This window comes from Malaclemys terrapin, chromosome 1, assembly GCF_027887155.1.
Source record: "Malaclemys terrapin pileata isolate rMalTer1 chromosome 1, rMalTer1.hap1, whole genome shotgun sequence".
Classification (NCBI taxonomy): Eukaryota; Metazoa; Chordata; order Testudines; family Emydidae; genus Malaclemys; species Malaclemys terrapin.
In genome coordinates, this window is record NC_071505.1 from 6,617,722 (window position 1) to 6,644,068 (window position 26,347).

General features: G+C 44.2%; 1 protein-coding gene across 1 annotated transcript; it reads right to left on the reverse strand.

The window, feature by feature from the left end:
• Nucleotides 1-1,235: 1,235 nt before the first annotated feature.
• NET1 (neuroepithelial cell transforming 1) lies at nt 1,236-15,034 on the reverse strand. Its single transcript, XM_054015624.1, has 10 exons — nt 14,786-15,034; nt 8,886-8,993; nt 7,852-8,019; nt 6,950-7,012; nt 6,334-6,430; nt 6,115-6,191; nt 5,375-5,632; nt 4,492-4,662; nt 3,621-3,807; nt 1,236-3,260 (listed from the first exon to the last, which is right to left on the reverse strand). The coding sequence occupies exons 1-10, from the start codon at nt 14,876-14,878 to the stop codon at nt 2,860-2,862; spliced, it is 1,623 nt and encodes a 540-aa protein (XP_053871599.1). The 5' UTR covers nt 14,879-15,034; the 3' UTR covers nt 1,236-2,859.
• Between the last annotated feature and the right edge of the window lie 11,313 nt (nt 15,035-26,347).

The following is a 26,347-nucleotide window of genomic DNA, read 5'->3' on the forward strand; positions in this document are numbered from 1 at the left end:
TATTTATAAATCTTTGCCAAGTAAGGCTTTTCCCCTGGCCCCTCCTCCGCATTTTTACTGGGTGAGTTTGAAAGCAGTATCGGGATCATTTTTACACCTCAGTGGAATGTCTGTAGAGTTCTCTCTGATATGTCTGGGTCCAATCTGGTTTCAGGGGGCTAACTGGAAGCTACCACCTCTCTGATACTTGGGGAATGGAGAGAAGGGAAATTAAGTGAACTCTGTCCATGGTCACACAGTATTGTTTGTTCTCTTTGTTGGCCCCATTAACAAAAAGCATGTCAGTACAGATGGTTTTCAAAGGCTCCAACATCTGATTGGCAAAGCAAGCTCTCTCTGTGGGCCACGTACAGTATATCTTTACAGACTGTTCTAAGCAAGGCATTCACCTGGTCTAAAACAGAGCCAAGTTTAAAAATGACTATGCCTGGTCCACCCCATCCAGGCAAAACATAATTATACCCATTAGCCTAGACTGTTCCAAAATATTTTAAGCTATCAGTTCAACCCCAGAATGCACAGAGCCTTTCGATCTCAGGGAAAAGCCAGGGTGAAACAAGAATAGAGGGTCTATTGGAGGGCACTGACACCATCATCATCACTGGTTTAAATAGATATTTTTGCATCTGTAATTCCAGGAGTTGAGAAAATTAAAAACACACTGCTTGAATGAGAGCAATTTGGGTTGTATGCCCCTTTATAAAATGAGTTCTGCATGTGTCATGCATGGAAGCTTGCTGTTGTCAGAGTTCCATTTTGGAATCTCAAAGCAGTAAAAACTAGGCTTGTGTCTAGCCAAGTGTTAGGGTTATTGGTGCAAAGCTACTGGGTCATTCTTAGCCTTCCCAGCATTAGACTTCATGAAGTTCTTTGCAAGCTGGAGAGAGGACTTTGATCACAACCAGCAATGGCTCCCAGGAATTGCAGAGCCCACATCTCAGGCTAGGTGTATTTGACAATGACATTGGGATTTGCAGATTTACAGCAATGTGCCCTGTCCCTTCTTATGGCACCTCATTCTGTAAAACCCTTTTGTCATGTGAATCGCTCTTCTGAACACAAGTAGTCCCATTGCTTTGGGTGGGTCCACTTTGAGAGAGGGTTTGTTGAATCAGTAACATACCCTGGAACAAAGAATACGGCTTCCTGAGAGGCATGGTATTTGTGACCAGGAGGATTTACTCAGGGATATTTCCACTTCCCCCCTTGCATCAACATACACAATACAAGCGAGATGCAGTCAGGAATTTAATTGTACTTGGCACTTTAAACTGTACAGTACATTTACAGAGAACCATTCATTTTGTTGTCTATTTACAGTCTCTTCCGATTGTTACCACTGCCAGCCCAACAGCTTGCACATAACAACTCTTTATATCGGAGTTACAGACGCTTGAAGACTGATTAATGTAATGCTTTAGGATCCATATTATGTGCTTTCATTACTGTCTTAATGAAAGGAAAAAACCTTATCATTTGAATTGCAGCTGTTGCCACTTTGTACAATTGTTCCTATGCCATTTTGCAGCATAAGGCTCACTGAGTTACTTTCGTTCATCCCTATGATTTATTAGGCCACCAAAAATGTGTCAACTTTGTTATTATTACAAGTATAAATACTTGATCACTTTCCATTTCTTCTCTCCCTAACATCACATCCTCTCTCTTCTCCATTCTTCTATGACATACCATATACCCTCATGTTTGCCTCCAAAACGGTCTTTCCTATTCCAATGAACTTAAGACATTTCATTTGGCCACATAAAGCAAACAACTTTCTCTTCTCCGCTATTTGCCACTGTCAATGCTTCTCTCCACTCAAACCTTCTGCGACATTCTTAAAGCCTTCTTCAGCTCTTATTAACAGTTCTCTTTCAGTAGTCTAGAGCACACACAAGCCATTTAACTTGCTTATAACCAACTCAAAATGCTACACTGAGTGAGTTGTCTTCCCTTATTCCTATCAGTTCAAAACGCTATGGCTTGGTTTCATTTTGCAAAGTTTTGAATCGACTTTAAAAAATAGAAAAAAAAAAAATATATATATATATATACACACACACACACACAAAACAATGACATTTTTGAACAAAAAAGGTCAAGTACTTAGAGAAAATGCCAAGTTCAAAGTCTCAAAATACAATACACTGAAATAATTAAAAATGCAAAACAAAAAGTTCTAAAAAAACTATTGTAAAATATAAAAAATTAAATACCTGGCAGGTTATGTAAATGAACATGAGGAATGTACAGCAAGCAAACAAAGATGAAGAGTTCCAGTAGGTAAAATGGAAAAAACTCATTGAACCTGGGGTCTGTTTTTTAAAACATTGTATTGCATGAAATAAAATAACCAAACACTGCAAAACATGCATCTCCTCAGGGTAAGAATACAAAATTGCTCAGATTTAAGTTCTAACTTAAAAGTTCTTTTGCAACATTGATCCAAAAGTTATGAATGGTGCATAGCCTGAAACTTGCTGGATTTCCCTCAAGGGAGCAGATTTACATTATCGCCAATACAGATTACTTGATGTTTTCCAGTTTCAAATATGGTACCATAACACTGCTTTGGAAAACTGAAGTCTATTCTTGATGTCTGCTATTAAATAACAGTCAAAAGCAGGAGAACTTTTGAATCATTGTTTATTTCACACTAGAAATCTGAATCAAGGTTGCCGTATCTTCTTCAAAAAACAGACTCCAGCTCAACAGTGTTAACTGCATACCAGTAGCTGCCATTAAACAAAATACACTTATTCAGCAGATTAATCCCATTATGCTCACATTACAAGAAGAAAAATGTACACATTATTTATAAATAAACAGTCCTTCTGCTGGGAAATCCCTGGGCTCCTTTTACACTAATGTTTCTTTCCGTTTGCTGCTTAACGGCTTCTCTCTTGTTCTTTTGTGCCCAGATTGTGTTCTGTGCGTTTTCACGCTCTTGGTTTCCTCCGTGTCCATAATGGATCCACACTCTGATGCGTTTTCGTCTAGTTCCATCTGAACTATACCAGACATATTGGACTGCCTCCTCTGGACTTTGACGTTGGAGGCAGATGGGTTGTTCTCTTCAGACTCTTCACTGAGCTCGGGCAATTCTGTCAGGTCTGCGGGAGCAGCAGTCCGCTGGAAGGGTGCGATGGCCGTTCTGATACAATTAAACCACTGCTGCTTGTGGAAGATATCATTGGCCTGCAGTGTGTGGGACTGGCCGGAGGAGGGGTCTTGGAATCGAACCCTGAAGATATTTTTAGCTAAAGATAATTATAAGAAAAGAAAAATCAGTTCTGCAAATTAACACTTAAGGATTCTATTGAGACTACTGTCCTAAACAACTGTACAGCTACGTTTATGGAGGAATTTCTCAAAACATGTGCATTGAACAGAGAATGCAAAGCATCTAGTCTGCACACTTGATTTCACCATTTCAGACACAATTCACTTATGACAGTGTAAAGGCAGGTCACACACATTTCCTGCCTGCTCTCTGAGTGGGACTTTTAAAGTGCAGACAATAATTACTAAGACCTCCCCACGTGCTAACACAATTCCTTTACACTGAGTGGCTTGACAAGCGTGCATTACTAATGAGGACTAATTGGCTTGTTTTATACCTTTATCTGAATTGCCAAAAGCCCCTCTGAAGGACCCTCCCATTTTCACATCGCCATCCTGCAGGTCCTCCAGCACCAGCTCCTGAACTGGGATCGGTTGTCTGTACACCTGGTAAGAGTGACGTTCATTACGAGTGACTGGCCGAGTTAAAACCAGGATGTCTTGGAACAGGAAAACATACAGCTTCTAAAAGAGGAAAAAAACCAGACAAGCCTTGTTGGAATGTTTGCGTTTATAGCCTTAGATTAAAACACACCATTCTCAAAATAGTCACATCACTCTGGTTTGAGGCTACACTATTGTCAATCCTAACTACATGAACCTCGTTAAATGTCCTGTTATAGTACCCCTGTAGTAATACATGACCCCGACAATGATATTATTTTTATAAGACTGTGGGCCTGAATCTGCTCTCTGCGTATGTCCACTGTTCTTTGTAAAGCTACATACAGTGTTGTTGTAAAGCCAGTGCAGCTCTATCAGATGCTGCTGTAATTAAGATTACTTGGGGAGAAGATAAACCGTTGTCACTTCATTTCCACTCAAGCAGCTCTGTGCAGACAGCATTTGTTTGGAAGAGCTGAGGGCCAGATTACATCATTGGGAATGTCATGACACCTTCAAAGTAAATGTTAAGACAGGAAATCCTTTTTGATTGACTGCTAAATGCATAGCATGCTCTCTTTGGTAGTTTTAGGCTAATGATTTTGCAATATCTGAAGGCCCTTAGAAACACTGGCTGCAGCCCTGCTCTGGCTAACAACCAGCTCCAATCCAGCCTTCTCCAGAGGCGGGGATGGAGCGGGAGGAAAGCTCCCAATTTCACGCTTTCAAATGAATGTAAAACACCAATAATCAGAGAAAACTTACATGCCCATTCTTATTCTTCAGCTCCCCATGGCACAGTAACACTTTACTGGCTTCGATTCTAGGGTCCTTTTGCTTCTCGTCCAGATAGTCCAGCTTGTCGATGTAATACTGACATTCCGATTCTCCCTTCTTCAAGTTGATGTCAGAGAGGACTCCTTGGATTATAGAGATCTATAAAAAAAGTAGGTTTTAAAAGTTTGATTGCAGGGGATTTATTCTTTAGTTTACCCAGTCTTTAAGCTCTGCTATAATAACTACCTTTGATCCTGTAAGCCAGGGGTGGCCAACCCGTGGCTCCGGAGCCACGTGCGGCTCCTCAGAGGTTAATATGCGGCTCCTTGTACAGGCACCAACTCTGGGGATGGAGCTACAGGCGCCAACTTTTCACTGTGCCGAGGGGTGCTCACTGCTCAACCCCTGGCTCTGCCACAGGCCCTGCCCCCACTCCACTCCTTCCCACCCCCTCCCCTGAGCCTGCTGTGCCCTCGCACCACCCCCTTCCCCCCAGAGCCTCCTGCAAGCCATGAAACAGCTGATCAGGAGGTGTTGGGAAAGAGGGAGGGAGAAGTGCTGATTGGCAGAGCTGCCTGTGGGCGGGAGGTGCTGGGAGCCGGGGGTGGGAGGGGAAGCTGATGGGGGGGGCTGCTGACGTATTACTGTGGTTCTTTGGCAATGTACATTGGTAAATTCTGGCTCCTTCTCAGGCTCAGGTTGGCCACCCCTGTGTAAGAGCTCAGGACAAATCACCCACTGAATTTCACTGGAGTTCCATTTGCAGGATTGGACCGGTTGTGAAAACCATACCCCTCCATGATTTAGGATTTAAGAGCTTTCTTATAACCCCAGAGTTATATGGTTATGTAATATCTTCATTATTACTTACTGCTTCTTCCAAAATCTTGACATCATCGTGATCTTTAGGAGTATGTTTAAGAATTTCTTTTAAGAGCAGTGGATATTTCACCAGCCGACTTCGAGGAATATCTAGGAAGCTCCAGAGGTCTAGCTTGCGACTGAAAGGGGATTCAAGACAGCGCTGAAGGAAGTCCTGGACTCTACGGTCTTGCTTCTTCTGATCCAGAAGAGCTTTGGCTGCCAATTGGTTACTGCAGTAACCTTTGTAGGCATTAAGTCCTGGTAACTAAAAGGACAACAGAGCAACATTTATGAATTAGATTCTTTTGAGGGAAGTATTGACCCATAGGAACATGTCACACTTATGCAGTTGGATTATCACTTAACAGAATATTTGGTTTTCACTTAAAACGAATTAAAGATTTAAATTGCATATGTACAGTTAATTTGTGGGGGGAATGGAAGCTTCACGTTCTGCATCTAATCCTTTGAAGTTTGAGGTTAAACTGTGATAAGAGTCCTGCAATCACCTCACTTATAAAGGGGGCCAGAAAATACAGACACTGCAAATTTAAGTCAACACAGGGGTGAGATTCTGGTCCCACTGGTGTCAATGGACTCCCATTGATTTCAGTGTAGCCAGGGATTTTCACGGCAACAAGAGCTTGTTGCTTTGTAGCTTCTAACTTCAAACCTCATTTAAACTCATCATAGTTTTATGTCTGGTTTCCACAGCTCATTAGAGTAAATAACCAAAGTGATACTCACCCATTTCACAAGTATGGGCCCAATCTGTCCCACTGTTCCATCAGGTCTTGTTGCTTCTCTTAGCCTTGCCAAGAAGTCTGAAATTTACAAGCAAAAATGGGAAATGCTACAAGCGTCTCAGGTATGAGTCATTAAGGCTTTAGGACTTGAATGAGAAAATACAGATTTTTTTAACCATTGTCCAAGACACTCCACTGAAAATTAAGTAGCTGCTCTTACCTTCATGCAGAGGGATATAAGAATCCAAGTCCCCAAATATGTGTGTAAGTTCCTCCTCCGCCATGATGGACAGTTTCAACATGGGGTCATGATAAGCCTGTCAAGGAATAGTGCCAAATTGCGTCAAGATCCCACCAAAGACAGTTATTAAATGCAGTGTATATTTGGGAAAATATTTGTAGCTCTACAGTTATCAAGAGCGGGAAGGTCTCATGTGCAGCCCAGGTCTGACCCTGCACGCATGGACACTAACAGCAACAATTCCACTGACTTCGATGAGTGCAGAATTGACCCTTCTATACAGGTACTAGGACCACAAAAGTGAAGAAAAGATTCTAGTACATAAACTGCTCCCAGGTTGACTTTTCTATGGGGAAGAGTCCCCACAAATATCTGTTGTGGAACTAGATTATTGCAGAGTATCCTTTTCCACCAGATTTATTATGAAACAATCCAGTACAACGACTATAGGACTGTTCACGTCACCATTGTTAATGCAATACACAGTGGGTTCAAAGCCTAGTGCTAATCCACACTCTGTTTGCGCACGTGAAGATGACCTCATTAAGCTTTTAGATGTGATCACTGACCATAAGGAAAGAAGAAAAATACTAACCTTTCTGGCAAGCTTAAGATCCTCAATTAAATCCTGTTCTCCTCTGGACAGTTCATATATTGCCTGGGAAGAGAGCAAGAGAGAGGGCAAGACATTGAGTTATTGCCTCATTTTAGAGCACAACGCGCGCAATTAAGTCTAGCTGCTCTTTGAACGTGAACACACGGCTACGTTATGTACTTTATACCCTGTTTCTGTTCAGTTTTTGATAAAAACCTTGAAGTGTGAGTAACAAATCAAAGTCTCTGCACAGTCTGAAACAAGCAAGGTTCTGCTGGCTGCCTCGGTGTTACAATCCAAAGTAATTCCTCCCTCTTCCTGTGTGCTGAGAAATGTACACTACTTGTAACTGTGAAAGCTTTGAAACTAACAGCCAAATTAAATACTAGAACCTGCCTACTCACGACTTTTGCATCTGAAGTGCAGAGATTTACCTGAAAAGAACGTGAAGGTCAAAATCCCCAAATTCATTACTCCGTTTCTACTTAGTCAATAGGAGTGCTGCCTAAAAACTAAGTATACAAAGGCCCCACCATTTGGCCCTTAACACACTGTCAAGAGCTTTTAGAGGAAGAAATCTGGTCTTAAAAAAAGAACTCTCTAGTCTAAAATTTCAAAAGTGACTAATGACTTTAGATGTGCTGAGCACCACCTTCTGAAAAACTAGGCTTCCTTGGGGCATCTGAAGTTGGGCACTCAACATAACTAATCAATTTAGCAATAGAATCCTTAATTTTCAGAAAGTTAATACAAGTGGATCATTTCCCCTAAGTCAGGGCACACTGCAGAATACAATCACTTTAATGAACAACAATTTCTCCCTCCCCCCTTCATCTGCTTCCTCTTCCTCCAAACTGGATAACTAAAGGCACCAAATGCCTACTGGTTGATTGACAGCCTACCTCCTGGCGTTTAATTTCTTTGGTGCTTAGAGTCTCTTTCATGTTGACATCTAACATCTCTGACCAAAGGACACTGTTTCTTCTTTTAGGTGGTGTTGGAGCAGCAGATCTGCTACATGACTTCTGGGAACAGCTGGGGGATTTGCTGTCACCACGGAGGGAAAATGACTATTGGAGGGGGAAAAAAATATATGAAAAGTTTAGTTCTTGCAGATGTACATTAGTGTCATCCATACACCACTCCCATCCCCCCTTTGCCCTTCCTCTTCTGCCTAGAACAGGAAGACACATTCAGGAGACGCTTTTCCTCAAGTAAAAGGAGTATTTCATAACGGGTGATAAAACCCCCATGATCTGCAACTGCCAGACTCTTTCCTCATATCCCCCTCACCACACTGTGAACCAGAATCGCTTCTGGAGGAGGAAAAAAACGGAGACTGGAATCTAGTTACAAGGCACAAGGAAACGCATAAATTAAGACTAGTTCCACCTCTGGGTTCTGGTGACGCTAACAAGCTAATTGAGCATTGCTCTAGTGATCTGCAATGTCTCTGTGTGGGTTCTAGAGCTAGTCTAGTGTAACTCTGTGTTCACGCACACAATAGAATACAGACCATGTACATTACTAGAATATGCACTGATTCGCGTATCCGTTCACTCCCTCCTTGTAAGCTGGTTTATTCCTTCCCCCTTGCTAAACTGCAAGCAACCTGGGTATTTTATACTACCTCAATCTATTGACCGTCTTAACTCTTCACCCCTCTCAATGTGCTTGAGTGGCTCAGGAGTATAGAAGAAGTCATTCCTGGAGCACATCAGATGTGATCTGCATCTAGGGACCTCATCGCACTTCAGAGTTACTTATCAGGTGTGCATTCAAGGAAGCTTTTTACACCGTGAGCTGGGGTGGTTTAGGAACCTGCAGCTTCTTTCTGTGCACTGATTTGGTATGGGTCAGTTTCCCAAGAGATGCCTTGAAATTATGGCATCAATTCCACAGGGCATTATTGCTTCCATATTCAGATATTCTTTACCTGTATTGTCTGACCAAAACGCCGGACTGCACCATTTCTTACAGGGGAGATCAAGTTCGCCAAGGATGTGACCCGAGCTAGAGGCCGAATCCGCTTATTACTTGGCTCCTGTAAGTTATAAACAAAAAAGAACACACTGTACTGACTGCGGTTTACTTAGCCTTGATGTATCAATGCTGCCCAGACTTGTCTAAGGCATAAACAGATTTAGAGTTTCAAAATAGAGAAAAGCACAGTGCTTTGAAGCAGTCGTCCCTCTTAAAGTCAAACCTGAAACTGTCAATATTTAAACAGGAAGGTCACACTCAAGTTGCAGACAAGTTGTCCAGTGTTGCAAGAGGCAGGGAGAATGGAATCCATTATAATCAGGGTGTTCAAAATTAGTTTTGAACAGTAAATAGGTAAGACTCAATATGGCTTCACTTTTCTTGTGAACAGTTGGAGATACATACACCTCCTCTGGTGTGACTTGTCACCACCCCATTGCTTGAGCTATGGCAAATTTACACCAGATGAGGACCTGCCCTTTTAGTGTTAGAACTGCGTGTTTTCTCCCAAGGAGAACATGTTTTCCATTGTTTTATTTTATTTTGGAGGCAGGAGGCATAAAGAACAGCTAGTGCGCAAGGCAGTTTTATGTAGCTAACATAACAAATGGCAGATGTATTACATGCTGAACATTCCAGTGAAGTACAGGTAAATATGGAGGGAGAAGTCAGCTGATTACATTTAAAGCCTTCAGCCTAGGATATATTTTTCTAAAATGATAACAGATTCTCTTTCATATCATTTAACTCTGAAAAGCAAAGTTGTTGATTTTGCATAACACTGATTTGTGCAACGAGTGTCGTCAATAAGTATTTAAAATTCTGGCTCTTAACAGCAGATATGATTTTAATAAAAGAATCAAGCGAGGGTAATTCCAACGTACGATTCCTGATCCAGAGTAACTGTCCTAAAGGAAAGATATGCACAATGGGAGGTAAGGCAAGGATGGAATGAAAGTTTGATGCTAGAAGAAAAACTGCAAGACCAGGCAAAGTATTCTGGGATAAGTAAAAATAACTGCAAGTTACATATCTATAGTGAATGGCACTGCTGAAACTGACTGCCTGATCACAGTGATACTTCAGTTAAGGTTTACTATTGTTATGTTTACTTTAAAAGAAGGTTTAGACAACAAATGTAATGAGTTAACCTAATTAGCTATTTTATCAAGGTCTTATCAGCCACTTTTGGTTAATTATGGTGGATTCATCCCTAGTAAGTAGAAAAAGGTGGAGAATGAAAAGATTACATAAGTGATTGAGATGGGGGCCCCTACAGTCTCCATTTCCTGTCTCAGATTGCAAAGAAAGTACCTAAAGCCATAGACATTCTTTGCTCCTGTGTAAGGGTAGGGACAAAACCAAAGAAGGCGAAAAGGAACATATGGCACTGGATTTCGATCACATTTGCCATGGTGGGACTCAGGAAGAGTGTCACTGAAGGCAGAGGAGTTACACTGGGGTAACACCTGGGTAAAGGAGATCAGACTGAGGCCACACTATGAATGGCAACCATATCTTCCCATATACAATATTAAGCAAGAGCTGAGTTAGGGGAAGATATAAATGAAGTCTTTAGAGCTGTAGGGGGAAAAAGCAGCACTTAATTTTAGTAGGAACAGGGGCACCAACTATAGGATGAAAAGAATTTCAGCACAGTATAAGATAGCTGAGGCCCCATTCTAACAATCTTAAAACAACTAAGATATTATAGGCATCAGAAAAGAGCTGCAAATAGGGTGACCAGATGTCCTGATTTTATAGGGACAGTCACGATATTCAGGGCGTTGTCTTATACAGGCGCCTATCACCCCCCATCCCTGTCCCGATTTTTCACACTTGCTATCTGTTCACCCTAGCTGCAAACAAAATGACATTAAGACTAGGAAGTTGGTTATCCATTTCATTTATGCGGATCATACTGGTCCCAGTGACCATTATTTGCAATGGAAGACTGATTTAACAGTACTAAATACAGAGTCCATCAGCAAAGAGATTATTCAAATGTTTAGAAAGGTCTGGCCCGTATTCTTTGGAAGAGAGGGCACCTTAATGAATTATAAAAGTTTCTGAAGGGAGCATTGGGATGGATTCTACAGTTCTATTTAACTTTGATATAAAGTACCAGAATGAGGGAACAGAAGCTAAGAAAGGCTTGAGAGTTAGTGAGGAACATAAGCAGAATTTATACAGACAATAACCAAATATGCAGATCTACCAAGAACAGAAATACAAATGAGATGAGAAGGAAGAATGTGGCACTGAAAAGGAATAGTGTAAGAAATCTCAGTGCTTCAGATGGGATGTGTGTATAATATTTCTCAACTCACTCTGATAAAGGGTCAAAGGAGCAGCCTTTCTAGATCTGAGATACAATGACACACTATATGCACTAATGCACACATGTGAATGCCTTTGCAGCACATCTGTGCAAGACTGAAGTGACACATGCATATGCACAAGGTCTGGCAGAAGGCATTCCTTTCCATTTGCTAAGACAGTACAAAGGGGCTCCCTGTTTGAATGGATTTATAAATTACCACTCTTCAGAACAGATACATTGATACATGCCAACACTAGCGTGAAGTGAAAACAGCAAAAGTACTTCTCTTCCTTAAACCAAGAATAAAGCCATACACCCCAAAGTACTCCTGTGCATTAAGGAAGAAAGAATTTTGCACAAACCACCACCAGTAACGAATTAACACAATCAGAAAGCTTTCTAGATAAACATGCCCTCCACCAAGGAATTCAAAGCCAGAGAGGCTTGATTACATGGAGAGAGAAAGATCGCCCAAAACAGAAACCACCATAACACAAACTTAGTTTGGCAAAAACCTGTTTTCCTTCCTCAATGGATAAATACTGCATTTTGCCATGATCTCACATCTGTATTTCAGTTTTGGGTTTAACTCCACATTAGGCCAAGTTCATCCCTGGGGTAAACTCCATTAGTTTCAATTGAGTTTATATTAGGGATGATATTGGCCCAGTATTTAAAAGTACTGCATTTGGAAACAGTAAATAGTCCAATGTTGGGTAGCTCTACTTACGGAAATCTACAGTTTCAAGAAAAGATTAACATTTATTAAACTTTCTTGGGTTTTAGTTAAGTGTCAGTGCTGCAATAGTTAACAGCATGTCTCTTTCCATTTGAAAAACCAGTTTTTCAAGGCCTTTTTTGTTTGTTTGTTTGTTTTAAACAAAGTATCTGGGCTAGACATTGCAGGCAAAGATTTCAGGTGAAAGCAAAGCTTTCACATTCCATTCAGAAGGTAGAAGAGGTAGAGAACAATTAGGAGTTTCTAAGTCCTTTTCCTTCACAGATACAAATTTGTCACATTTTAAAAAGCCACATTTTGTAGCTGATTCAGTCCAAAGTGGTTTCCGTTTTTCTTTAAGTGCAAAAGGAATTAAAATGTTAAGAGCCTGCACTGTGCACAGTATTTCCTCCACAGTAATTCTTACTATTTTTACAAGGATCATTTACTACGTCATCAAGTGTAGTTATACATTCTACATACAAGGGCATACAAACATGGGAAAAGTTGGTGACAAATTGAAAAAATATTCACAGCACAAATTACTGCCAAATGTTACCAGTGAGATTGAACTCACTAGTTCAAATATGGTCTGTCAGAAGTGCCAAGATGTAACTGCTATCTGAGAATTATTTAAAGATTTATGTGAAATGAGTCTGCTTGAGCTCAGTCTAGTTCTTAGCAGATAGTTGTCCACATCTCAAACTGAGTTTCAGCAGAGGCCAAGTACTGAACTGACATAAATTAAACCACCTTCTCGCTTCCTTGTAGTGAAGAAGGTGATAACGGTGGAGGGGGAAGCATTATGCTGTACCTCTTTGGTGGATAAAGAACTTCCCTGGCTGGTGACAGCAACGGAGTACTGACACCCCAACCAAAAATAACAATTACATGTCCAATACACAGCCTAATTTTAATAGTACCCTAAAACGTATAAATACATACAAGGATACAGATTTATTCCTTAAACTGTTTTTACCTTGTTTATTTCACAACGCTCTCAGCATCTAGTTTTTCTTATATATTATGAAATGACAGTAGTGACTCCTTAGCTGAGGTTGCATTTAAGTTTCTCTACTTAAAGCAGGATTATAAATGTTTTAGAAACTGATGCTAATAGGATGTCTTGTGTCAAATAGACTTTTACGTCAGAATTGACTTTTTTATAATGTACATCTTTTAACAAGATGATACCGTAGGCAGTACATTTCTACTGGATTACTGGACTTGTGCCTTCTGTCAACACACGAGGTATGCAATAATCCTCCAGGAATGCAATGGGACTGACTTACACAACATTAAGGTTGCAAAGCTTTTTTTAAAAAAAAATAACCTTACTTGTTTACACACATAGCAAACACCTTAACAGAAAAAACATCTGCAAAACAGCCAATAAGAAATAATGCATGAGTCATTAAATAGCGGAGTTTTAGAAAAAAAGTCTTATGGAGGGAACAAACCCAGTTTAGGGCCTGATCCTGCGAGCATGCACGTAACTTTACTCATACAAGTAGTCCCAGTGACTCCACGGGGACTACTCACATGAGCAACGTTACTCAGAGGCAAACACTGTTACAGGATCAGGCCTTTACACATTTAGGATAAAATCTTCAAAATGTGTCTAAGACCCCTTTTTAAAAAGTGACTTAGGCACTCCTAAATCACTTAAGTTCAGAAGTCACTGAAGTGCTTTTGAAAGTTTTACCCATCAGATTTAAGTTTATGGGTTTCTACAAGATTGTCCTAAATCTTTCTTAAGATTTTTTAAAATTAATACTGTACTAAAAACAAACACAATGAAAAACAAAATAAAACTAATTCTCAAGGTATGGAAGAGAAACAGTGTAACCAATCACTGGCAGAAACACAAAAACATGAAACACCACTGATCACAAGTTCTTAATTGTATGCTCTCATGATAGCATTAAACAACACTTCAGAAATACTTCAACTTACTATAAAGATTGGGAAGAACTACCACACAATGCCAGCTTTTAGCTAAAACAGAATTATTAGAATTTTTTAAAAGAATGCCTTAACCTTTCTACTCTCTAACAAAAATAAAAATACGTAAAAACTCTGAATCCTGTGTCTTTAGTTGTATTCCAGCAAAAAGAAAAAGATATTTCATTACCACAAAGTAATTCTATCCATATAATTCCTTGAGGTCAAAATTAAAATAAAGTCCAGACTAAGCAGAGGGTCCAAGACAGATAAACCATGGGTTTAAACTGCTTCCTGTTAGAGGAAGGGTATAAAATACAAACTTGGCAGAATATAAAAAAAGTTCAGACCTCTCCACTGCAATTTTCTGTTTTCTCGATCTACCTCAGCTACGAAGGAAGTGTTTCTGAATGTAGTCCTGTGAAAATTGTCGTTAAAGCAGAAGTCTAATTACAGCAGAAAATAAACAAGTGTTCTATCTGTATCAGGTACGCATGTTCCAAAGTCCGCTGGTTTAACTGAAGGAAGTCTACTTCTATTTGGAAGTCAGAGACTAACTAACCAGAGTGGACAGAACTACTGGATTCAGTGCTCATTACTATTTTGTAAGGCGTTAGGTCTTCGAGGCTATGTTGGTACAGTGCCTTGCACAATGGGGACCTGTTCTCAGTTGCCCCCTCGCTGTTAGCATAATAAACAGGATAAATGCTAGAGCAGTTTTGCCATAATCTTTCTAAACACAAAATACATTTATAACAGTTGACAAGAGACAAAAAAGTCAACGGCAAGCGGTTAGAATTTGGACCAGTTCACCAGAAATCACACAAAGATAAAAGCATCCAAGCAGCAGGACCAGCTTTAAACTTACCTCTTGTTCTCTGAAAGATTGATTCTGAGCATCTAGGACTCGAATCGTCCGTTTAATAGGAAGGAGACCTCCAACTTCATCATGAGCCACCATGCTGTCTCCTGCCTTCGGAAGCCTGAGTTTTAATCCACGTCCTCCACTGCTACTTTACTCTAAACTCCTCTCCGTAGCTATCAGAAACCTTCGGGAGGCTCTCGCTCATGTTTCCATGTGATAGCCCTGCCTGCCTTGTGAGCTGGGAGTTCAAAGCCCACAGACCTCAAGGCAGCGGGAGGGGCAGGAACATATGTTTCATGGGCGTGCTCCCATGGAGTCGTGTATCATTCGTTAACTGACAGTTACTGACACACCTACGCCTCTCAGTTTACACACTGTGGGAGGACATCTTTTTGTACACGGAGTTGAAAAGCTGGTTTCTTCCCGCTCCGACATTAAGTAGTGTAACGAGTTTTACTACATAGGTATGCTTTGCTTAAGAGAAATTCTCAGCTGGAATAGTGTAATTCCTAGATCCAAGCTAAGCGAGATCTAAGCCAGCTGGACCAGCATTTTTAATACTTTTCTAAAATTAAGCTAGGCATTGCTATGCCAAGTCAATCTAATCTGAGATCCTGCCTCTGATACCAGCCAGGACCTAATACTGCAGAGTTTAGTCGAAAATTAAAATAAAAGCGGATGCATGCCAAATGCCTCCATTTGGAGGGCCTCTGCTTGCTACTTTGTCCCTTCCACCCAAAAAGCCCTGAGTCCTAATCCAATGCATTTCAATGGAGTTGAAAGGTGTGGCCCTATTTAAATGTTAGCAGGTACTAGAAAAGCCTTCCAACAGAGCTAAATATTCTTGCACTAAATCAGGGGTAGGCAACCTATGGCACGCGTGCCAAAGGCGGCACGCGAGCTGATTTTCAGTGGCACTCGCACTGCCCGGGTCCTGGCCACCAGGGGGGGGCTCTGCATTTTAATTTAATTTTAAATGAAGCTTCTTAAACATTTTAAAAACCTTAAATGGGGAGGGATAGCTCAGTGGTTTGAGCATTGGCCTGCTAAACCCAGGGTTGTGAGTTCAATCCTTGAGGGGGCCACTTGGGAATCTGGGGCAAAATCAGTACTTGGTCCTGCTAGTGAAGGCAGGGGGCTGGACTCGATGACCTTTCAAGGTCCCTTCCAGTTCTAGGAGATGGGATATCTCCATTATTTCTTTCTTTCTTATTTACTTTACATACAACAATAGTTTAGTTATATGTTATAGACTTATAGAAAGAGACCTTCTAAAAATGTTAAAATGTATGACTGGCACGCGAAACCTTAAATCAGAGTGAATAAATGAAGACTCGGCACACCACTTCTGAAAGGTTGCCGACCCCTGCACTAAATAAAGGAGAAGAGGCCAGGGGTAAATCCCCCACAGGCAAACAGACTGCACCCATCTAACACTGCAGCTGTGCCAGTTAAGATAAATATTAGTCTAGATGATTTTATGATCACTTGCTTACAAGCCTGCCTACACTGTCCCCCTGATGTCAAGCAGCAGTGAATTCCACAAGTTGAATATAGGGCACATAAATCATTTCCTTTTCTCTCTGGTGTCACTGTCTCTCCCCACACTAGAATTCTTTTCTCTAAAACTGGGCTAGGGTAAGCAGGGGAAGTTTAGGGGTGATTATTACTGGCTGTTTTCAACTACCAATCCAGTTAACAATTGGACTGCAACAAAACAAACTGGCCCTCCCCAGAGATTGTTGTGAATTCCTCTTCTGCCAAACCTCCATTATTTGTCACACTCTCTCCTTCCACTTCTTTTTGTCCAGATCTCTCTCAGGATTTACCCCCTTGCACCTCCAACCCTGAGCCCGTACATCAGGAATCTCTCTCTCTCTCCAGCTGAGAGAAACTAGGTTTCTTTCCGCTGTGGCAGGCTGTGTGGAAATTTCTGTGGAGCTATGGAAGAGGGTTTGCATTTTTTATGTTTATAATGAATGCTGGAAAGATTTTTTTTTCCCCCTTCAACCCCGGCCTTTTTTTCTGCCTTCATAGCCTGCCCTCCCCCACTCCCCCGCCTTTTTTATTTATTTTATTTTTTTTACAAAAATAGTTAAAAAATGCATATCTGATACTGCTTTTCACAGCAGATTCTATGGACAACTGGAGAACCACTTGGATTCTGACAATACAGAAGGAAGTGAAACCTGAGCAATTGAGAGCAGGGATTTTTATTATGACTGTTAAAAACTTCTGTTTTCCATTTGCTTTCTCATAACAGCTATTGAACCAACCTGCCTATCAGTTGGAAGAGGAACACTGAAAAATTTACTACTTGGAAAGCTCCCAGTTCACTTGGCTTTGGCTACTCCAAGGCAAGTGTCAAATGAGAACAGGGAAGATTTGATATTTCTAAAGTAGGGGGGAAAAAAAACTTTAAAAGGTCAGAATTTTTATATACACAACAAAAGGAAGCAAAGAAAGGGCTTTTTTTCTCCACTTTGAAGTCACCTTGAACTGTTCCCCACCGTCTTAGGCCACGTCTACACTAGAAGCTTTTGCTGGTATAGTAATGTTAGTTAGGGGTGATTTTTGGCAACATTTCTGTACTGGTGACAGCCCTAGTGTGTTATACCAACAGAAGAATGCCTTTTTGCCAGTACAGCTTATTTCATTTGGAGAAATGGTATAAATTATACCAGCAAAATCACCCACTTGCCAGTATATCCTGCATCTACATTAGGAGGGTTTGCCAGCATTAGCTATACCAGCAAACCTTTCCAGCACAAACCTGGCCATTATCATTCTGATTTTTCAGTCAGATTAGATGGTGGTTGCTATATGGTAGAATTTTCTGCCAGCCCCTACTGGCCTAGGAAGCAATGCTTCAACCTTGGTTCCTAACTTAGAAGCACAACCAGTAGGCCAAACCCCTTCCATGTTCTACTCCCTCCATCACTCTCGCTTTGTTACTCCCCTACAGAGATCTCCTCCCCTCAACAGAAGGTCCTTGCCTATTTCACTCTGCTTCATTTTTATGCAGGAGCAGAACAGATACTATTCTTCACTGAAGGATTCTTGTGCTCACTAAAGAGTCAGAGATTACAGATTCTAAAGCCAGAAGGGACCAAGATGAGTAGGTCTGGCAGATCTAGAGGACTTTACAATCCCAGATGCAATCTAAGTCTTTTATATGGGAATGTCCCTTTTCAGTAGTTTATTTCCATTTATGACAGGTTTCAGAGTAGCAGCCGTGTTAGTCTGTATCCACAAAAAGAAGAACAGGAGTACTTGTGGCACCTTAGAGACTAACAAATTTAGTAAATTTAGTAAATTTGTTAGTCTCTAAGGTGCCACAAGTACTCCTGTTCTATTTCCATTTAGTGCATTCAGATACGTACTTTGTTTGCCATTGTTATAAAACCAAACTGCCAATGAAGCGTGCTGCTGGGCAGCAAGTAGACATCTTTGTTCAGTTATCCAGTTTGATTAGCTCTTTTGAAGCGTCTCAGACTCCCCAATTTCTCCCTTATCCAAGTAGTTTTTGTGTAGCCAGAAAGTTTTAATGATTAAATATAGTCAGGAATTGGAGGTGATGGACATTGAACACTATTGGTCCTGATACCACTTCCTGAGGAATTCCAATGGTAGCTTCTCCCCGCTGGAAGCTACCGTTTATTGATTTAAATGTTTAAGAATTGCACAGAGTTAACAAAGGAAAGGTTCGGATATGGACAGTCATACAAGAGGAAGCATGTGGAATCTCACACATGAGCACTGGTATTTAATTATTAATTAGCAGCTTAGAACACAATGTTCTGCATCTTGAAAGCACTTTAGAAAGTATTGCATAATTGTTATTCAAGTGCTAAATATAATTTCTTATTACAGAGCTCTCAGGGAAAGGACCTGATGCCGTATCTTACTGAAGCATGTGACTCATCTGCAGGAAGATCCCTGTTCAGTTGCATGCCTTTCTACATGACACCTTGTGTCCAGGTCTGATTTGGGGGTGATGCAACTCAAGGCTGATGTATTATGTGTAAGTTACATTACGGAAATGTAAAGATCTTACTGTGACACATATGGAAAATCTATCATGGCACATTGCCTGCCTTCTTATGTGACGCACATTAATGGGAAACATTCTAGGCATATATGGTTCATTTATAACAATGCACTGTTAAGGATCTTCTGTGGGGAATGCTGATATTTTAATACCACAAGTTAAACCACATGCAGCTCTCAGTTGCCATTGTAATGGATGGGCTGATTTTTGAATGCCTCCTATATACCTATATCTTTCGATATTTCTCAGCAGCGGCAACACTTGGGCAAACTCCACGCACTCATCATTGAGCAGAGCAGAGAGACGTACAGTAACATGGCAAAAACAGCATTACCATGGGCCTGTGTTCTTACCCAACATTCACCAAGTTAGTGTAAGTACATTTAAGGTTGACAAATGATCTAGACGTACCATTGAGAAGAGAAAATATGCTGTATTCCAGTTTATGTTACTAATAGATTGATTTCAGTTTTTATAGTTTAAGTGTTCAAATGCCCCAAAGAACATTTTAAGTAGTTTATACGATTAAAATAAATCCTAGTGGGCTTGATTATCAGTTCCAGCCAAGCTACCCCAAGTGTAAGACTAGGAGGAAGGATAGTCCAATTGTTAAGACACTAGACTAGGACCTGAGAGCTAAGGGTTCAAGTCCCTACTCTGCCACAAATTTCCTGGGTGACCTTGGACAAGTCACTTAGCATTGCTGTAGAAGGGGGATAACAGAACTGTCTTGCCTCATAGGGGTGCTGTGAGGCTAAATGCCTTAAAATGACTGTAAGTGCTTTGAGAGCTAAAGATTAAAAGCTAGGCATTATTATCATCAATGCCACCTTTAGACATCCCTACATTCTGGGTCTGGTCAGAGGACTGTGTAGCATAAATCAGGGCTGTTTTAACTTACATTCAGCAACCCCAAAAGGCCTTTCTAGCAGTTGAGAAGAATCAAAGAGCATAAGTCTCAGTTCCACCTATTACACCAGTGGCTGTGAGGAGGTGGGTGGAGCTGGTGCAATAAAGGGGTCCCCTAAGACTGGGGGTTCATTGGCCAGATTTTTCAGCTTTTATAGGTCCCTTTATGCTGTTGGAGCAGTGAATCGGTCTGTTACTTAATTGACAACTGGATCCAATTTCTTCAAAGAAAGAACCTGTGGCATTTCATCATGTTTGGCTTAAAAGTCTCCTGGAACACTGAAGCATGCATAACCTTTTGCAGAATAAACATTTTATTCATTTTCAAAATGTAAAGTACAACGACAAAAATAACTTTCAGCTTAATTTCAGATTCTTAGATGCTGAAACCTAACTAAATTGACAGTTACCTTTTCCGTAACTGGTGTTCTTTGAGATGTGTTGCTCACGTCCATTCAACTTAGGTGTGTGTGCTCGCCACATGCACTGGTGCCTTAAGTTTTTCCCTCAGCAGTATCCATAGGGGACCGGCTCTGGCCCCCTCTGGAGTGGCGCACACATGCCACTCTATGTAGGATGCCACCGGTCCCCCGTCCCCCCTCAGTTTCTTCTTGCCAGAAACTCCGACAGTAGGGAAGGAGGGCAGGTTGTGGAATGGACATGAGCAACACATCTAAAAGAACACCAGTTACAGAAAAGGTAACTGTCTTTTCTTCTTTGAGTGCATGCTCATGTCCATTCAACTTAGGTGACTCCCAAAGCAATACCCCTCGGAGGTGGGTAGGCGTTCATGGACGTGTAGACTGCAACACCGCTCTGCCGAACCCAGTGTCGTCCCTGGCCTGCTGAGTGCTGGCATAGTGGGCCATGAATGTGTGCATCAAGGACCACGTCACGACTCGACAGATGTCCTGGATTGGGAAGTGTACCAGGAAGGCCTGTGAAGATGCCTGCACTCTGGTCGAATGGGCTCTGATGATCGGCGGTGGAGGGACTCCCACCAACTCGTAGCAGGTCCAAATGCAAGAGGTGATCCAGTTAAAAATCCTCCGCGTGCACACCGGGAGGCCCTTCATCCTATCAGATGTAGAGATGAAAAGCTGAGTCGGTTTACGGAAAGGCTTTGTCTGATCTAGGTAGAAAGCCAGGGCCCTTCTTATGAAGGCGCCTCTCTTCACTAGTCTCATGGGGCTTAGGGCAGAAGACCGGCAGGAAGATGTCCTGGCTTATGTGGAAAGTAGACACCACCTTGGGAAGGAAGGCTGGGTGGGGCCAGAGCTGGACTATGTCCTTATAGAAGACTGTGTACGGCAGTCCTGAGGTCTGGACTCGCAGCTCGGAGACTCGCCTCGCCGACGTCACCGCTACCAGGAAATCTACCTTCCATAATAGGTGAGACGGGGAGCACAAGGCCAAAGGCTCAAAGGGCGGGCCCGTGAGCATGGAGAGAGCCAAGGTGAGATCCCACTGAGGGACTGGGGACCGAACTTGAGGAAAAAGTCTCTTGAGACCTCTGAGGAACCTGACCATCATGTCATGGGAGAACACTGTCTGCCCCTGGATGGGTGGATGAAAGGTGGAAATGGCTGCCAGATGCACTGTGATAGAGGAGTGTGCCAGGCCCCGATTCCTCAAATGAAGCAGGTAGTCTAAGATCAACTGCACCGAAGAATGCGAAGGGGAGATGCCCCATTCGGCCGCCCAGCAGGAGAACCTCCTCCACTTTGCCAGGTAAGTCTGTCTAGTCAAGGGCTTTCTGGACCCCTTCCGAACAGGCCTGTTCCTCAGGGTTCAGCCACGCAACATCCACGCCATAAGGTGGAGGGATGCGAGGTTGGGGTGCAAGAGTTGACCGTGATCCTGTGACAGCAGGAGCCATGGAGGGATCACCAACAGGCTTGATAGCATCCCGAACCAGTACTCGCGAGGCAATGCTGGGGCGATGATGATAACCTGAGCCTTGTCTCTTTTGATTTCCGCTAGGACTTTGCTGATGAGTGGAATTGGAGGGAACATGTACGTCAGGTTTCCTGCCCATGTCAGGAGGAAGGCGTCTGAGAGGGAGCCCTTGCCCAGACCCCATCTTGAGCAAAACTTGTGGCACCTCCTGTTCTGCCAGGTGGCGAACAAATCCACTTGGACAGTTCCACATCACTGGAAGATCATGCCGGTTACCTGCGGGTGGACCACCCACTCATGGTGAGAGAAGAAGTCCCTGCTTAGGTGATCTGCTAGTGTGTTCTTGGCACCCGGAAGGTGACACGCTTCTAGGTGGATTCCATGGTCGATGCAGAAGTCCCAAAGATGGAGTGCCTCTTGGCAGAGGGCCGAGGATCGCGCTCCCCCCTTGTCTGTTGATGTAGAACATCGAGGGTGTGTTGTCTGTCAGGACTCCAAACACTTTGCCCAACAGGTGAGGTAGGAAGACCGCGCATGCCCTGAGGACCGCCCTGACCTCTTTGACATTTATGACAAGTTTCAGAGTAACAGCCGTGTTAGTCTGTATCCGCAAAAAGAAGAACAGGAGTACTTGTGGCACCTTAGAGACTAACATGCATCCGAAGAAGTGGGCTGTAGTCCACGAAAGCTTATGCTCTAATAAATTTGTTAGTCTCTAAGGTGCCACAAGTACTCCTGTTCTTCTTTTTGACATTTATGTGTAGCGTCGTTTCCTCTGGGGACCACATACCTTGGGACTGGTGGGTGCTGAGGTGCCCCCCCCAGCCGAGGTCCAAGGCATCCAAAACCAACTTGACTGAGTTAGGAGTGCTGACAAAGGGAACTCCTTCCAGGACTTTCTTGGGGTCGGTCCACCATCACAGCGAGGTAAGTATCGTTGCGGGGATGGTAACGACCTTTTCCAGGTGGTCCCAAGACTGGGAATAGACCGTTGCCAGCCATTGCTGCAGGGGTTGCATCCAGAGCCTGGCGTGGCACAGCACATATGTACACGCTGCCATATGACCTAGTAGGCACAGGCAAACCCTGGCCGTGGTCAGGGGAAATGCGGAGACTTCTGTGATGAGGTCCGTCAGTGCCCCGAATCTCTCCAGCAGCAGGAACATCCTGGCGCAAGTTGAGTCGAGCACTGCTCCGATGAACTCTATCCTCTGTACTGGAACCAACGTGGTTTTGTTGTTGTTTACCAACAGGACAAGGCGATGGCAGGTGGCTAACAGCATTGCGACATGCCTTTGGACCTGGGACCTGGAGCTGCCCTGGACTAGCCGGTCTTTGAGGTACGGGTAGATCTGGATACCCCAACATCTGAGGTAAGCAGCCACCACCGACATGCACTTGGTAAATACCCGTGGTGCTGTCGCTATGCCAAACGGGAGGACCGCAAACTGATAATGGTTGGGACCTACCATAAACCAGGGGAAGTGTCTGTGTCCCTTGAAGATGGAGATGTGAAAGTACGCATCTTTCAGATCGAGGACGGTGTACCAGTCTCCTGGATCCAGGGAGGGGATGATGGAGGCCACGCGGAACTTCAGCTTTGCTAGGAAGTGGTTCAAGTCTCGTAAATCCAGGATAGGTTGCAGACTGCCCTTGGCCTTTGGGATTAAAAAGTAGCAGGAATAGAACCCCTTGTTCCTGTACTCTGGAGGAATGACCTCCACCACATCTAGCTGCAGTAACCCCTCTACCTCTTGCGCGAGGAGACTCTCGTGAGAAGGGTCCCTGAAGAGGGACGGGGGGTAGGAAGGAGGGGTAGAAAGTAACTAAAGGGTGTAACCCCATGCCACCGTACTGAGGACCCATCGGTCCGATGTTATAGATGCCCACGCAGGGAGGAAAGGAGAAAGGTGGTTGGCAAAAATGGGGGAGGGAGGATCCTGGGAACAGTCCGGTAGGTTGCCCTCGGGCATACCCTCAAAATGAGCGCTTGCCTGCCTGCTTATTGCGGGTTGAGCTCGACAGAGGCCTGCGAAGGCTGTTGGCTGGGACACGTCTTGTAGCCTCTGGATTTCTTATGGGAAGGTTGCTGGCGAGGGTGGATCCCCTGGCCCTGAGGCTACTGTGGTTTAAATCGCTTGCAGGCAGGGCCGGGAAGATACAGGCCCAGCATTTTAAGGGTCGTGCGGGAGTCCTTTAGGCCATGGAGCTTATTGTCCATCTATTCCACAGACAGGGCTTGCCCATCAAAGGGGAGGTCTTACATCGACTGCTGAGCCTCCGTGGACGAGCCAGAGAGGAGCAGCCAGGATGCCCGGCGCATGGTGACAGCCAAGGCCATGGTTCTGGCGGCAGTGTCCACCGCATCCCATGCCGCTTGGAGCGTCGCCCTGGCTGCAGTCGTGCCCTCCTCTATAATAGCCAGAACTGTTTCCTAGAAGCCTCAGGAAGAGAGCCCTTGAACTTGGCCATGGCTTGCCACATGTTAAAATCAGTGTCCCAGGAGGGCTTGATGGTTGGCCACCGTCGACTGGAGGACGAATAAACCATACGCCCAAACAAGTCTAGTCTCTTGGAGTCTTTGTTCTTAGATGTAGCCCTGGGTTGACCTTGTCGCTCCCTGTGGTTAACCACTTCTATCACTAGGGAGTTGGGAGCAGGGTAGGTGTACAGGTACTCGTGGCCTTTGGATGGCACAAAGTACTTGCGCTCAGCCCTCTTGGAGATAGGTGGCAGAGAGGAGGGAATTTGCCACAGGGCGTTAGTGATCTTAGAGACCCCATCATGAAGGGACAGAGCCACCCTGGCCAATGCTGTGGAGCAGAGGATATTGCAGAGAGTCTGAAGGCTATTCTAGCTCCTTCACCTGAAGGCCTAGGTTGGCAGAGACCCTCTTCAGTAGTTCCTCATGCGCTTTAGCATCATCTGGAGGAACCGGGGAAAGGGGGCCCCATTATAGCCTTGTCTGGCAATGACGAAGATGATGTCGGTGCCGTAGGGTCCTGCACAACCACTGGTGGCCCAGTGGCTTGTTCCCCTGCTCCCTCTTGAACTTGTGGGGTCCTCACACCCAAGGCTTTAAGGAGGAGGGCAGGAGAGAGAGGCAGCTGGTCTCTCCGAGGCTCCGAACACCGAGCGGGCGGCCCGGGAGGGCTGGGTGAACCCCCACGGGTTCCATGGTACCACGGCGCCGGCCACTGTGCTCGAGGCCACTGTGCTGGTTTTGGTGCCGACAACGTAGCCGGTATCACCAGTACCGGAGCTTGTCCCGCCGTCAGGGAACCTCACTCCGAACCAGGGCTGGATCCTGAGCGGTCGCTCCGAGGAGACCAGGACAGAGCGGATCAGTGGCTCTGACCTGACCGGTGCCAGTCACTCCACCCGGAGTCCAATCTGAAGTGAGGTCTTAGGGACCGGTAGCGCTCGACAGATCCATGACGGCTTGGAGCTGGCTATCTACATCTCACAGTTGACAAGCGGTACTGGGATGAGAAACGGGAATTGGAGTCAGAATGGGCCCAGTGCCAGAAGCACTCGCATGCGGTGATGCCTTCCTCGGGGATCGGTGACGGTACAAGGAATGGTAACATAGATCCCGCGACGGGTCCCTGGACCAGTATCATGGTTTCAGAGATACTGGGTGCTGGGACCAGTACTCCTGCTGGGGAGGAAGGGGAGGCGCATGCCTCCAAAGATCTGTGCCCAGTGGCCGGTGAGCTGCACCTCGAGCCTCTCTGCCTGTGCCCAAGGTTCAGGGACAGAATGGGGGTGTGCTGTGTCTGCCTTTCATGGTCAGATGTGTGGCGGCTATGGGAGGGCGAGCGCTGGTGGGATGTTCCCCGCGACGGGGAATGGTGCTGTTGAAGTGGTGACCAAAGTGTGACTGGGGAACCACAGGAGCCTGTGTGGATGGGACCGGGAGGGACATGATCTCCTGCACGGCCTGAAGGACCTGTGGGATGGAGGGTATCCGGAGCTGACCGAGGCCTCTGTCGCTATCTGAGGTGGCTGGCAGAGAGCAGGCTGGACTACACCGCTCCACCAGGCTTGAGATCCTGACGTGGGTGAAAAATTGCCAGGCATAGGACCTTGCTCACACCCAGTCTTATCCTTTCCTTTGCGGGAGGTTGGAGCCCGGCCTCGCCCCACCTTCTTGGTCGGAGCCACGGACGGGGACCGGTGCTGGCCAGTGGATGGTCCCGGTGGGGCGCTGCGGGTCCCGGTAGGTCATGGTACTTGGTAGATCATGGTACTCGGTGCCGAGTCAGAGCGTTGCTCCGGTGCTGGGGTGAGGGCCGACTCCATAAGGAGCATTCTTAAACGAATACCGCGCTCCTACTTAGTCCTTGGCTTGAAGGACTTGCAAATTTTGCACTTCTCATTAATGTGTCCTTCACCCAAGCAAAGCAGACAACTGCTGTGTCGATCACTAATGGGTATGGGCCTCTTGCAGCGATCATAGGGCTTAAAACCTGGGGACTGGAGCATGCCCCATCTCGAGGCAAAGTCCCGTTTGGGACCTACAAAGTCTCTAACTATAGCTAAGGGATTTATAAACACTAAAACTATATACACTATAATACAAGAGATAATTCGTTCGTACGAACAAGCAGCAACAGCACTAGCTGAAGCAGCCACAGTTCCAGCTCCATCACTGGTGGCAAGAAGGAACCGAGGGTGAGGGGAACCGGCAGCACCATATATAC